This window comes from Perna viridis, chromosome 9, assembly GCF_037379345.1.
Source record: "Perna viridis isolate PV_CMFRI_1.1 ecotype Kerala chromosome 9, ASM3737934v1, whole genome shotgun sequence".
Taxonomy (NCBI): domain Eukaryota; kingdom Metazoa; phylum Mollusca; class Bivalvia; order Mytilida; family Mytilidae; genus Perna; species Perna viridis.
The window spans coordinates 30797076-30811536 of NC_142453.1; the positions used below are offsets into that span (position 1 = coordinate 30797076).

General features: G+C 32.5%; 2 protein-coding genes across 4 annotated transcripts; both read right to left on the bottom strand.

Moving 5' to 3' along the window:
- Positions 1–3234: 3234 nt before the first annotated feature.
- LOC148607773 (uncharacterized) lies at positions 3235–6890 on the bottom strand. 3 transcript variants are annotated; one of them, XM_088545354.1, is made up of 5 exons: positions 6681–6806; positions 5746–5835; positions 4712–4822; positions 3896–3971; positions 3235–3515 (listed from the first exon to the last, which is right to left on the bottom strand). In XM_088545354.1, the coding sequence occupies exons 2-5, from the start codon at positions 5785–5787 to the stop codon at positions 3265–3267; spliced, it is 480 nt and encodes a 159-aa protein (XP_088401480.1). In that variant the 5' UTR covers positions 5788–5835; positions 6681–6806; the 3' UTR covers positions 3235–3264. The 3 variants fall into 3 exon arrangements, with proteins under 3 accessions (XP_088401480.1, XP_088401479.1, XP_088401478.1); XM_088545353.1 differs by lacking the exon at positions 5746–5835 and having other exon boundaries at positions 6711–6890; XM_088545352.1 differs by lacking the exon at positions 5746–5835 and having other exon boundaries at positions 6681–6883.
- A 3287-nt stretch (positions 6891–10177) lies between these two features.
- Positions 10178–14139, bottom strand: LOC148607774 (ependymin-related protein 1-like). The gene is made up of 5 exons (XM_088545355.1): positions 13973–14139; positions 12724–12837; positions 11721–11799; positions 10622–10863; positions 10178–10233 (listed from the first exon to the last, which is right to left on the bottom strand). The coding sequence occupies exons 1-5, from the start codon at positions 14114–14116 to the stop codon at positions 10195–10197; spliced, it is 618 nt and encodes a 205-aa protein (XP_088401481.1). The 5' UTR covers positions 14117–14139; the 3' UTR covers positions 10178–10194.
- Positions 14140–14461: the final 322 nt, after the last annotated feature.

Genomic DNA, 14461 nt, shown 5'->3' on the forward strand with positions numbered 1-14461 from the left:
ATGACCAAAATAGATATTTCACCACGGAAGCAGCTGGTACCGCAATGGTCCCGATTTGGTACAGGCATTTCAAAAGAAATCTAGATTTCACAGCGAGCTAAACCTCCCTACTCTGTTGCTTCGTAAATATATCAGTGACAATTAATCAGTATTTGCATGCTATTTCCTCATACTCGGTAAATCAGTGATAATATCAGCACAAACATTGCTCATTATTTTAAAAGAAACTGAGTATTTTTTCAACCAAGGACTGATATCTAAAAAAATGATTTGGTAAGGGAACTTGTTAGACGCATTTCCTCATATACCTGATTCAGGAGTTACGCAGATATTTATGGCATTCAAGGAAACCAGAGTAGTAAGTACTTCCTCTGGCGTAGCGAATCAATTGTAAAACACCATATACAGGAGATGAAGGCATATTGCTGCACAGACAAGGAAAATTTATGATACAAAATTAAGCCGTCTCTTTTATCATAAATCTTAGTGACAAGTGTTGTCAGATTCGAAATGTGGGTCCAAAAAAGATGCAGAATAAGCTGTTCCTGTAGTCTCCTTTATCTTGAGCTTTCGTGGATATATTGACAGTGACCATTTACCATGAGAAGGTAGTTCCATAAACGTAGTTGTCCTAATGTGAGGACATCAGATTGACTTCCATGATCTTTTTAATCATTCCTGCTGTCAGAATGTTAATGTGATGTAAATGGGCAGTGACAAAATTATTGGTTGATATCTTGTAAACTTTTGTCCAACACAGACGACAGAAAACTTATAAGACGATGATCATATTTTTTTTTGGACAATAAACAAAGCACATTTGTTTTCTTTTATGGAAAATGATAAATTGCCTTATATGTTTCTATCTTCTATTAATTTCAATAGAATCAACATGTCTAAGTAGGTATTCTTATAATTTTGCAATAGTTGGTATTTGCTAATAAAAGACCCCGATGTAACAAAAATTATTGTCTACTATACATGAACAGTATGTTGTCGCACCAGCAAACAAAGCCCAAAACAACATTGATTTGACTGCAAAACGTATTACATGCAATGTTTATTATCAGAGGTAGATGTAGAAAATAGTAACAGTGATGGGCCCTATAGTGCCACTAGACTGTCCAAAGAAGAGAAAGTGGAAAACCATAAATCTGTGCTATCCTCTTTTGGTCTCTCTACCAAAGACGATGATTGTGATTTACCATCTATGTACTGAATTCCTAAACTCAACAAGAATGTATACAAACAACGTTACATAGCTGGATCTACAAAATGTACCACCAAACGCCTTTCAAACTTTTAACATCTATACACACAGCTATCAAATCTGATTTGTTCAACGTGTTGTAGTTTTCCTATCATCTTTCGTCTACCCCGGACTTGCTTAAGCAACTTGGAAAGTGTTTCTAGAAAGGCAGAGGATGCTTACCCTACCGGTGCACCTGGTCCGAGTTGCTCATTTGCTTTTGTTACTTTGTATGTATTGTTTTAGTTACTTCTTGTTCTTTGTTGTGTATGTCTGTTTTCCATGTCTGGTCTTTGTCTCTTGATTACATTCTTTTGATTTCCGCTAGAATCTTGTTTCCCTTTATTACTCTGTATTCTTGTTTTTTTACCTTAAGTTAATGTTTAATGTTGCTTGAGTATATATAGCGGCTACTCTTTTGCTGTACCTGTGTATAATTATGTTTTTGGGCCAGGTGTAGCCTGCATATACACCGTACCTATTCCCGTTATATCAAATAAATTCGATCAACTATATATACGCGACCGTAAGGATTCCGACCCCTTTAATTTTCGTGATCATTTGTGGATTTGAGACAGTAATGTACACTTTCGTGATATCATGTGAAATACAAATTATCCACTACTAAACAACTAGTCCTACTGGTCATTGCATCAGATCAGTTTTATAGATTAAATTCATGCTTTTAGCTTAATAGATTATTCATTACTATCAAACCGTCTTTCTATAAGCATGCACAAATGAATTTATCTTATCCATACAAAAAAAATGTTTGTTCACTAACTTAAAAAATATCATTTAATACAATTTATTCAGTGTCTAATTCTTTACGTAAAGGAATGTTCTATTCGTCAACTTGGCTGAGCGGCATTGTCATTTTGAGGTGTCCTTAATTAAACACAGAATCGAGTATTTCATTGTTCGATTAATATCTAAATTTAAACCAAGGTCATAAAGTGGGACATTTAACTCAGGTAAGCGGAATGATGATTGAAAGTGAAACATTGAGAAACCAGATTCTAATGTGAAAGAGCTGTTGGAATGGTATGCGTTACGAGGACGTTGCTAACTAATAAGTAGGCTAATGAGACATGTAAGACAAATAGGCATTACATCTTATCGCCCCGTAGCAATTGCCTGAGGAAAGGACAGAACCTCAAATTCGGTTGATCCATTTCTGAAATAGGTTTATCCCTGCCACAATCACCGCCGCGCAAACCCCGGGGTGACATAATCCGTGGTTATCTGTACAAACTGTCCAGAACAGGCTTAAATTAGCTAACTTCTGTGTCATAAGGCCGAGCGTAAGGCCAATGATTACGCGTCATCATCGGCGTGAAAGACTCAGATGGCCAATGCACGGTCGTATTGAAACAGAATAAGGTGGGGCACAATATAATTTGCGGTATCAAATCTCGTTTTGTTTTGTTTTGTTTTTTGTGTTTTTTTGTTGTTTTTTTTTGTGTTTTGTTTTTTTTTTTGTTGTTTTTTTTTGTTTGTGTTTTTTTTTTTGTTGTTTTTTGTTTTTTGTTTTTTTTTGTTTTTTGTTTTGTTTTTTTTTTTTGTTGCGGAGGAGGAATGGACATTCAATAGTATACAAAAGCCCAAATGATCGTTATTCTGACACATGCGTACATGAATGCGATCGATTTGATAGTAGAGAAGTAACGGTTAATCAATCAATCAGTGTTCGTATTTTGTGTATAGAACCGATGGAACAATTATTAAAGAAAAGAAAGTGGCTTCTCTTTTTATCAGAGAAATAGAAATAACAGGTACCCTACTTACCCCATATTAAGAAACATTTACCCTAAAATATCTCTAGGGTAATGTTAAATAACATAAGTCATTCGATAGGTCTGGAGTACAACAGAATTAAATTCATTAGTGACTTTTGTTAAATTGAACTAATAAGTCGTATAGGTAATGAACATGCAGAAATTCACGAATGTGCATAACATTTGTGCAAAGTATTTAGATAGACGTTTAAGTTGCATGTGCTTTATATTTACTTTTTACACATAATGACATTCTGAAGGAATGTCAAAAATATTTCGATCTTTTATGCCAACATTAATTCCCATGTACTCCGATACTACAACAGAGTTTGACTGGCTATTCATTTCATAGGTTAAAACGGGGATGCATCCGTCGGTCTGTGCTGTGAATTCTACAACTCTATTGTCAAATACCATTCTATAAATATCTATCTGCACTCTGCCGTCACCAATTCCAAGAAAAGATGACTTGACTTTCTTGTCTTGAGCTTTAAATGAGATAACGTAATTGTAAGACATTTTGATGGAGGTCAAATATAATAGAATACTGCAATATAATAGTTTTATTGCAGATGTCTTTTGTCAAGTTTATCTTTTATTTTTTATTTATCAAAATCAATGCTTTTGCTTTTGATTTCATAAGCTTCATAATATATCACATCTTACAATGGGAATTAATGGCACATAATTAATAATCACCATAATATACTTCGTATACTAAATTCAAATACATTGTATGGTGAGAGTTGCAACAAACGGGATTAACTGATTGATAGGCAGCTAATCAATGGAGCATTCTTATGAATTAAAAGCTATAAATTAAATCTAATATAAGCTTCTATCATAAGATAAATGTTAAGTTTCGTACGTCGTGTGCATAACTGTGGGAAATCTCCAACATTTCCGAGACTACAATTTCCATTTTTAACAGTATACATTTTTCCCTGAAATGGAAAAAAAACGTAACAATTTTCTCCTTTTTTTCTTCTTTGCTTCAATAGGCAAATTCTTTTACCCCTTTTCATTCGTGCTTCTTTGCTTTGTTTTGTAATGTCTTTATTTGTTACTTAGCTTTGTTTTGTCGGTTTCCAATTCTTGGTTGTTTGTTTATTCTTGCTTTGTTTTTTATTTAGCTTCCGTTCATCTTTTTCGTGCGTGTGCTTTTTAAAGTCCCTTTATAGGGATTCGTAAATAGCACCGATGGAACATTAGCGATAAATGTATACAGCGGCATAAAACTCGATAAACCTATATGAAAGTAAATCTTGTCATCAGCAAACTACAGTTTGAAATATAATTCGTACACGTAACACAGATTTTTAAATTCGACTACACTTTGTAAGAACTGTATCTGAACTATCCGCAGGATAGAGTTTAATGAGCATTAGAAAGGTCTAATGTATAAAATATTTTAATTGATATACAATACAACACATCTAGATTTGCTTTTGTTTATTTTTGGTTTTGCTTTTTGAGGGGAGATGAAATTTCGAAACGATGGTAATGGAACTATTTTGTCAGGCCAACTATAAATTGTTTGAGAAATAGTAACTGACTCTTAATCATTTTAGTGTAGTATTCTTTAACTATGCTTTAAATATGTTCCATGTTATCTCTCAAGCAAGAACAACTCCCTGCTTACTCAGATTTGATTTGATATACTGGAATGTATATTTACTCCTACCGTATTGTAGTCTTGTAGAATAATTTGATTATAGCTGGTATTGCCTTCATAAAAAGTTCCATCAAAATAAAGCTTCTGTGCAGTTTTATCAGATGATATATTCACAATAGACTACAAAAACAAATGATAATGTTACTACTTAGATATCAATTGCTTTAATTTTTATGTATTTTGGGTGTGTCCTTCATTAGATTGATACATTATTTAACAGATATATTTTTGGTTATATATTATTTTGGTTTTGCAGAAATAGATTTAATTCACTCTCAGCAACAATCTATATAAACAGCTACATATTTGCAGTTAAGATGATGTGTTCTCTATATTCCTACGTATTTGTATATTCTGTGTGATTTTCTCAGCACAAAGAATGTTCATTTCCGATTCACATTTTTGCATGCAAACTACCATACTTGTTGAATAGTTGTTTCAAAGCAAATGATGTTTCCATGTTGAAATATACAGGAATAATGTACTGTAATGAGAGTGAGAGGTTTTGTGCCTTATAAAACCAGCATTAATTCATTGCCTGTACAAAGTAAGACCATTACTGTGATTTCCGGTTAGTACTTTGCATTTTAGTTTTGACTTATGCCTTTGACTGTTTTATCAGTTCGGTTATTTTGATTTACACCTTAATTTAGGAACAAACATGGCCAGGTTAACTCATGCCGGTTTTAAAACATGAAGACCATTGGGTGTAAAGCTGACAAATCGAAACTTATACAAGTACAAATCTATTTACAGGAAGTCAGAATTTCTGATTTACGAAAAAATGGCCACAGAAGAATCAACACGTTTGGTTACACAGGGTTCCATACATTTCACTGGCAGTTTTTTGGCTGTGGCTCAAACAATATCGTTAATCTGGAGATACGTGACTGTTCAAATCGATCGGATTACACTAGAGGTGCTGCAATGTTATTGGGGGACAAACAGTGATTCGTTTTTTCCGCTTTTCTCGAAGCCCCGAGGTAATCCTTACATGTCCTTAGTAATAACTAAATAATTCTTTAAGGTAGCATTTTCTTTACCTCCAAAAACATTTTAGTCAGTATATATTTCATATCATCCATCTTTTGGCAAGCATTTCAATGATTTTTAATTATCGAATATGCTTCCCTCTGAATAATTAAAGTAACTAATATTATTGCACAACATTGAAGTATCGGTTGGAATCTTGTGTCTGTCTAGAACTATATTGTACTTTTTCGACTGACCCAAAGTTCATTAGGAAAATGTGGTCAAATAGAATCATGCCTAATGATTTAAAACCATATTTATATTCTGTCCTTACAGTCTTTGCTTGAGTAATAATAAGGTAGTATAAAAACTTTACCAGTCTGCGAATATACTCCAACTCAATCTTGTTTTCTATAATCATAAGTTTTAATATGTTCTCAACGATGTTGATGTAATTTTTTTCTAGACTGTGCATATTATTTGCGTTGTCTTGTCTAATAACAGTACTCAATTTCAATGAAATAATAAAGAGCTTTTTAGAAAACATGTAGCAAATATTTCATTTGTTTCTGAATTCTCATGTACAAAAATTGACCTTACACCTTCGGACTGGTGAGTTTTTTATCGAAATGTTTCACTTACTACTAGATTCATGCACATGTGGGCGGACAATGATTATACGCAATTGCAAGTAACAATTATCCATACCCAATTTTTTTTAATTCTAGAAATGAAGAGGACATTTACCTTACCGGTGCACCTGGTCTATGCTCCCAGTTTTTAGTGGAGTCCAAGTTGCTCATTTACTTTTGTTGCTTTGTGTGTACTATTTTTGGTTATTTTATTTTATTTTTTTTTTTGTGTGTCTGTTTCTATGTCTCGTCTTTGTCCCTGGATATATATTCTTTGGATTTCCGCAATGCTCTTAGTTCCCTTTATTACTCTTTAAATCTATAGGTATTTTCTGACTACTGTTTTGTTGATAGTGTACTATAACAAAGCATACCTCAGATTCAACAGCTTTCCCATTACTCACATGACCTGTTTTAACCCTTTTGACACCTTCCCAAACATCAGGAACACAGCAGGAAAATACAAATCCGAAAACAAGTGAACACGGAATGACGAAAAGATCTATAGTAAATACGTTTCTCATGATACCTAAGGTTGTACATAAATAGTCTAGCTAAGTACATAAGTCCTGTCTTATCATTTACATTTATCAAATATTTACATTCTAATAGTGGGGTGAACAATGTGTACATAGTGTAAAATGGGAAAGTAACAAATCGAGTCAGACACGTGTTATTGCTCTGAAATGACTAATCATAACGAAGTCAGTAAGGTGTATAACCTTTTGAGATTACAAAAAAGCAAATATGAAAAGTTACAAAAGTTTTGATTTATTATCTTCGTACATATTTGATTCTAATATGCTGCTGGTGTGAGGTTAATCCTTGAAATACATGTACAGCACATCGAAATTTACAATATGCATTGGTATTTTTTTTTTCTTTTTTTTTCTTTTTTTTTTTTTTCTTTTTTTTTTTTTTTTTTTTGTTTTTTGGTTTTTTGTTTTTTGTTTTTTTGTTTTTTTTAGATTAAGCTCTGATATCCAATAAATTTACTATCCATTTGGACGTTAATAAGATAGACATACAAGAAAAGTAAACGTGTCTAGAGTAAGCAATTTGTCTTGGGGTATAGTCAATATACAGGTAGAACCCTTTAGAGTAGTCCATTAGATTTCACAGAAAGTGGTTACGCTTGCTCAACGCACAAAACCGTGGTCAATGTCGAATCTTGTATTTTAGGCTATGTTTACGTTAGGTTTTGCACCGCTGTCTGCATCCAAAGTTAGAACTCGGAAATTCCAATTGCCCAATAAAGAAATCTTTCGATCGATTACTTTTTCAATCATGTGAGTTAAAGTTAAACATAGCACTATTCTATTGCTGTATAGAAACTTTTGACATAAACGAATCTGCATTGTTATTTAATCTATTTTATTTGTATCTGTTACATTTCATAGCTATGGATTACATTCTTTGTTGCCTTGATTACTCTCTCAATGAATTTATTTAGTGTTTTACATTTGTTTTGTCAAGACTGTCTTAACCCTTTCAATGTTTCCTGTAGTATACACAATGTGGAGGGCGAATGTATTATGTAGGATACACGGTGCGCAGGGCGAATGTATCCTTCTGGATACGTAGAATACGTGATTTTTTACATTGGTTTTTTATATCATTTATCGCCCTCTTAGTTCACTTATAATGAATAAATCTAAATTAAAGATATCTGCTGATTTGTATTGTTCGCCGTCATCATCCCAAAAGCTGTTTGCAAGACTCGATTTTACTAAAAAATAAACTTGGAATTTTTCTGTGCTAAAATAAGATCGGAATAGTCAAATTTCATGTGATCGTGCAAAGTGGCGATGCTTTAAAAAATAATTCATAATAGACGAAGGTTTAAGACTTTAATTTAATTAATTATAGTAAATTTGGACGACAAATGAAGATTACACTTAGAAATCGATGGTAAAGGAAAACTACTGACCAAATTTTTGAAAGTTGAAAGAAAAGTCTCAGTCATCTATACAATGCATGATGACAATGTAAGATATGTAAGTCGTCTAGTCAATGAAAATACATTTTCTAGAAAAGATGTTGTTTCTTGATTATACATCAAACATGGGAGGTGTTGATAAAGGTGACCAATATATACATGTGTACAGTACTACAGCTATTGCCATAAAACATTAAAATGACCAAAGAAAGTTTTCTTCTGGTTATTAGAAATGATAAAATTCAAAGCTCATGTTTTTTACTTTAAGTCGCAATCAATCATCCACCATCACCTTCTTGGATTTCTCTTTTAGGCTCATTAAAAGGCTATTGTCTGGTTATGTACATGAGGTCCGCCGATGGAGGCTAACAGTTACCTTACAAGAACTCAGATTAGTATAGAGACATATGCTAATCATCTCGCAAATCAAATAAAGATGTCATATCTATTAAATGAACTACAATAATTGCAAACAAGAGAAAGTTAGACAAACAAATTATGGCTGTAGGGATTGTGGAAAACATTTATGTTTAGCTAACTGCTTTATTAAGTCATATACCCAGAAAACTATTGCTAATATAACTATTAATGAAAGTTGGTTCCTGTTTCTGATTTTAAATTGACTAATCGTTTTTTTTATACGTACTTAATTTAACTTTACATTTCCATGTCTTAAATTGGATACAGGTGGCCAAATGTAAAGGAAATCTAGTAAAAGCAAAGTTACATTGTATCTCGTCTAAAAGTTATTTATTCAAGGTAAGGGATAGTTGTTTTGATGTTATTTTATTTTATAGCATTTTTATTTTTTTCGTTCAATTTGATGCATGCTGTCAGTTCAGTTATCAAAATGTTATTTGATTTTTTGAAATGAAAAAAGCCTTCCTCCGTTTACATGTGTATTTTTGCAATTTAAATATCAAGTTATTTAAACACACAATTAATCATCAAAAAATCTTTTCAGCCAATAAATTGATTTTTTTCTATTTCAAAACTTATTAAATATTTATATTAAGACTTTCTTTTTTCCTTAACAAATATTCTGGTTAATTCATATTTTGCAACAATGGTAAACATCAAGTATTATAACCATAGTTTCTTGTTCTGTCATTTCAAGTAATAAATTACTAACTTGTAATGTCCGTATTGAACGGATATTGACAGCTCTGGGACGAAACAAATTGGGTCGAACTGACAGATTTTTATTGTAGAATTGCTTGCCTTAATATCAACAATAGCGGTTTAATGAAGCACGCTGTTTCAATCTTTTTCGTGCTTTAAGCTTTTTCGACGTTTCTAAAAAGAAAACCCGATGGATTGATGTACCAACCTTCATCTAAACTTCACAATTTTATTAATGATAATAATTTTTCCACGTAATTCTGTGAGAAAAATTAGATAACCAAACGCCTGTTTGAGATAAGTCGACATGATTACCTGAATGGACGATTTTAGATCCTAAAATTTATCTGAAATTACGATGTGTCTTTACATAGAGAACCAGTGTCTCTTATACATCTCTTACTAAGATTAATATCAAATTTTACAACCCTACAACGTTGAACAGTTTAGAAATCTCGAGTTTTGCAAGCGTCGCAATTTTACAAGCATATAAACTAATTCCGCCCAGCGCGATACGTCGCGTGAAATTAACTCGGCTGCTCAGAAATTTTGGTGATTTTTACTGTCAACGTATATAACAAACATAACTACCTCATAATACGACAATTATTTATTTAATGAAACACGTGGTATTATGTAAGAAACTTATAGAACACATCGCTTGATATTTATACCGGGAAATGGTATTTGTTATTGCATATGCGAGTGTATTGGAATATTTTTTAAAACAAATATTTCATTAGATAAACTGTTAATTTTTTCTATTTGTTGTCTAACAGATTAAAACGTAAAACATATAAAAAAAAAATATCATATTTAAATATTTATTAAAAATGGAAAAATCCTCTTCTTGCCTGATTTAATGTCTGAAAAACAATGGTAATTTTTCATCAATATGACAATATGTTTATTTTTATCTTTATACAACAAACATCCAAATGAATAAATTCACTACAAATAAACCATTTTGTTTTATTGGCCGTGGCATCGATTGTGTGCGTGTATGTGCAATAAGTTACTTATGTCTCATTTAAACGTCTTCTTTATGGAACGTTTCCATATAATTTGGAATACGTTTTAACGTCTAATTGTTTAAGCTAATTTATTTGAAAAAAATAGCTTCCGACTTGTCTATCCTGTATTGCTTTTGAATTATGTAGAAACGCCGATTTGGTAAAAAAAATATCATTTCTCATGTATATAGAACTGAAAGAGATGCCAACCAAAAAAAATATTTTTAGTATTTTCACTCACTTTAGTAAACCTCTGGCATTGCTTTGGAATGTTAAATACAGTGGTGTTGCTGATACCAGGAACAACACCATAGTAGTTAACATAGGTCAATGAGTCTGACAATTCTCGGTACGCAGAGACAGGAATACAGGACCCTTTGATTAATGTTACATCTGAAGAAGTCGGCTCATCGTGGTATACTTCAACTTCCACGTTTTGTTCCCTTGAACCAATGAATGTCGTCAGTAATTTTTCAGCTTGTTCTACAAGCAAAGTTCTAACATTGTACCGAAACTGTACATATTGTGATCAAGGGTATTTAAGGATTTTTGTTTTGTTCTTACCACGTTATGTAAAATAACCAATTTTGAGGTAGCGCACGCCCAAGCGTTTCAATGGGCTAGTATCATATTTTCATATAAGTAATAAGAAAACAAAGTGTCAGGTATATTTTCGCTGTAGGTTGCATTGAAATTAGTATTCATATTTTTCTACATCATTCTTTGTATTTGTGTGTAAGTGTATTTGTATCATCTCTGGTGTATATTAAATGCAGCATTTAAAGGTTATGCAAAATTAATTGATCACGGTTGCTATTTTGCATGCTTAATTCATACATGGACTTGTATATGTTTACATACATATATTTTTCACCAATAATACTATCTGATTCACGGCATATGATCATCACTTACATTCCCAAATGTACCCTTAGGAACTCATTGCTGTCCTTTTACCTATGTCTAGAACTGATTGATTGATTGATTGATTGTTGTCTGCGAAACGTTTAGTCACAAATATTCAATGAAACATGAAAAAGCAAACTTTTGACTGCCACCGGAAATTGGAAAATGTGTAGGGCGATAAATGCTTCAGCCCAAATTAGCTAACTCTAAAACACTACAGGAGTTAACCTTGGTGGTCTCCATAAACATTGGCAAACTATCAGCGGGTATTTAGATGCCCAGAAGTACCCACGTGCTTTCCTTATTGAACGCTAAACAGTAGGTAAAGCACAAACTAAGTTTTATAGCTAATAAGTACTTGGTTATTGTCATGCAGGTCAAATAATTTACATATATTTGTAGTTGCTTTATGATATCCTTTGATTATTGTATACCTGTAAGACACGTTCGTGGAAACGGAGTTGTCATGTTAGTTTTGGTACAATAACCATCAACAACAGTATACTGGTAACCCTGAATACAATAAAATCAAAGTGTAATTAAAGAATAATCAAGTGAACCAAGGTTATAGCGGTAATCAAAAAGAATGTAATCCAAGGACAAAGACCAGACATAGGAAACAGAAATACACAACAAAGAACGTGAAGTAACCAAAATCATACATACAAAGTAACAAAAGCAAATGAGCACCCCATTTAAAGAAATATTAATACCCATGTCGAACTTTTGCGATTATTTTCATAAATTTTTTGAATTCTGCTTTTAGATCATGTGAGGATCCTCGTGAATTCCAGTTTACACGAAATAATAAGCGTCTTTGTGTTTTTAAAGAAAAACGCATCGAATGAAAATGAATCTGGAGTTCAGAGAAATGCTCGTGGGAACAACTACACAAGCCAAATATGTGTTTCCCTTCTCGGATATTCATATACATAGAACAACAAACAATGAAGACTTTAAATAAAGAAAAAACTTAAATTAGCAATTGAGAACATTTATAATTTCAAAAACAAACATTGCGTCGTAACATATGTTGCTTCGAACAGTTATGGTTCGTCGTCCATGCGTTTCCGTTCAGTGTGAATAATAATAAATTCAATTTTCTGATTATAATTCAGGTGAAGGACTGGAGACATTGATCAGTGCCTTACGTTAGACATTTTAAGGAAATGTAATTCTTTCGTTGGTTTGCTATAACAGACAACCCATACAATTCCTTCAACAAATTATATTCAGGAACGTCAAAAAAGCAGCAAATAACTTGTATAAAAAAACTACTACATTAAGGAACTACAGATGTCCCCCATAAACAAACAGTATAATCACTATAAGATACCGAGATAAAGTTCGGTTCTTACTTTTTTAAAGACACCCGTTGTTCCTGTTCTACTGTAAATGTACTGGAAATTCATTAGTTAGTCATATAGTCATACTTACGGTATTGTAGTCTTGGAGAATCATTTCTTTATATGTTTTCTGACCGCTCACTTTTGAGGAACCAATCAGAAATAACTTTTTAGCTGTAGCGTCGAAGGAAACATTAAACAGCGCCTTAAACCAATATCAAGTATAGCATTAACATTTCGTTAACATGCACTTGGTTACAATACCAACATACTACAATCGAGTTATTACGATCGATTTTGATTGCAAAAAGATGCCTAATCATCAAAAAATACAAAACACAAAACAACTTAGAACAAATATTTATGGATGCAAAACATTCAATAAACAGTACTTCATGTGTGATATATACCAAGACGAAAAAAGGTTGTTTGTAGCAAGGAGTCCTTTTGTGAGTTGATAGTTGAAGCTCAAAGATTTACGGAAATGAAGATAATTTTGTATTAAAAACATAGTTGATTCAACTGAAAACGGAAATATATTAAAGTCTTGTGAAAAATCAATTTTATTATCCACTACGCACTACTTGAAGAAGACAAGATTTTAAAAAGAAAATACTTGGTTTAATTTCTGTTTCTTAACTTAGCCGGTCTCTTTCTTTGTTCATACATATGAATCAGATTTTCTCCAGAATCTTGTAAAATACACGAAGGTTAAAGAAGCTAGATTCTTTAATTGCATACATCGATATATAATCTTCATTTAAAATCCTAAAATTGGAGAATGGTTTTTGTTTATTTATCCCCAAAAATAGAAATTACACAAACTACTGACACCGCTTTGTCTGCATCATTTCTCAGACCTTGAGTTCGAGGTCGTCGACAGTAGTAATGTTATGACATGTGTAGTAGTGCACCAGCTTCCCCAGCATACATGGTTGATGCATTTCTCTGTTTTTAAGTCTGTCATGGCCAGTAGCCACTACTCTGACTTCTTAATACCATATCGTTGTCTGAGAGACAGGATTTAATACAAAGGTTATAAAAATACATCTTATACGCTGTCCGAAAAAAAATTAATTGCCGATATTCAGTTTTTACTATGAAACATACTTTGAAGCAGGAGTTATTATGCGCTATGAAAACTGTTTTTTTTAACCAACCATTTTCATTGTAAACACAAAGTCATTGCCGCTGTTTCTACCGTTTTGGTTTGTGCCTTGATATTGCTATTTTCTGTATGGACTTTTTACCTATTCATTTTGAATATTGACCTAAGTTTGTCAGCTCAATTGTGTTATTACCTTTCATTTGAACTCAACATATAAAAAAATCTTCCTTACCTTCACGATACTAGCTTGTCCATTTTTGTTTGTAACATATGATACTTCTTGTTGGCCTTCCCATTGGTTTGGAATGCAGCATGATGTCACGACTAATGGAAGCAGAGTCACAAACGATAACTGGTATAAAACGCGACTGTCCATGATAAATATTATCTGAATTGTCTAAAATCTTTTCCCTTATATAAGAAATATTAGTTCAGGAACTCCACCTTTGTTATCAGTTAAAGGTCCCAAGTTGGCATAAACATTCCAAACCGTAGTGCTTTCCGTTGCTTATTTTGAAATTCCTGCCGTTATCAAAAATGGAATTCCAACAATCATTGTGAAATATTTAAGATGAATTTCTTCATTGATTAAGGGTTTAGTGACAATTGACCACTCCTTCAATAGTTGCCATCAGAAATATCAATTTCATATCTGGATATGAATTTTCATTTTAGCGTGTGGTATTTTGTCATGTTTTGTTTTGTTGTTTGTTTGTTTGTT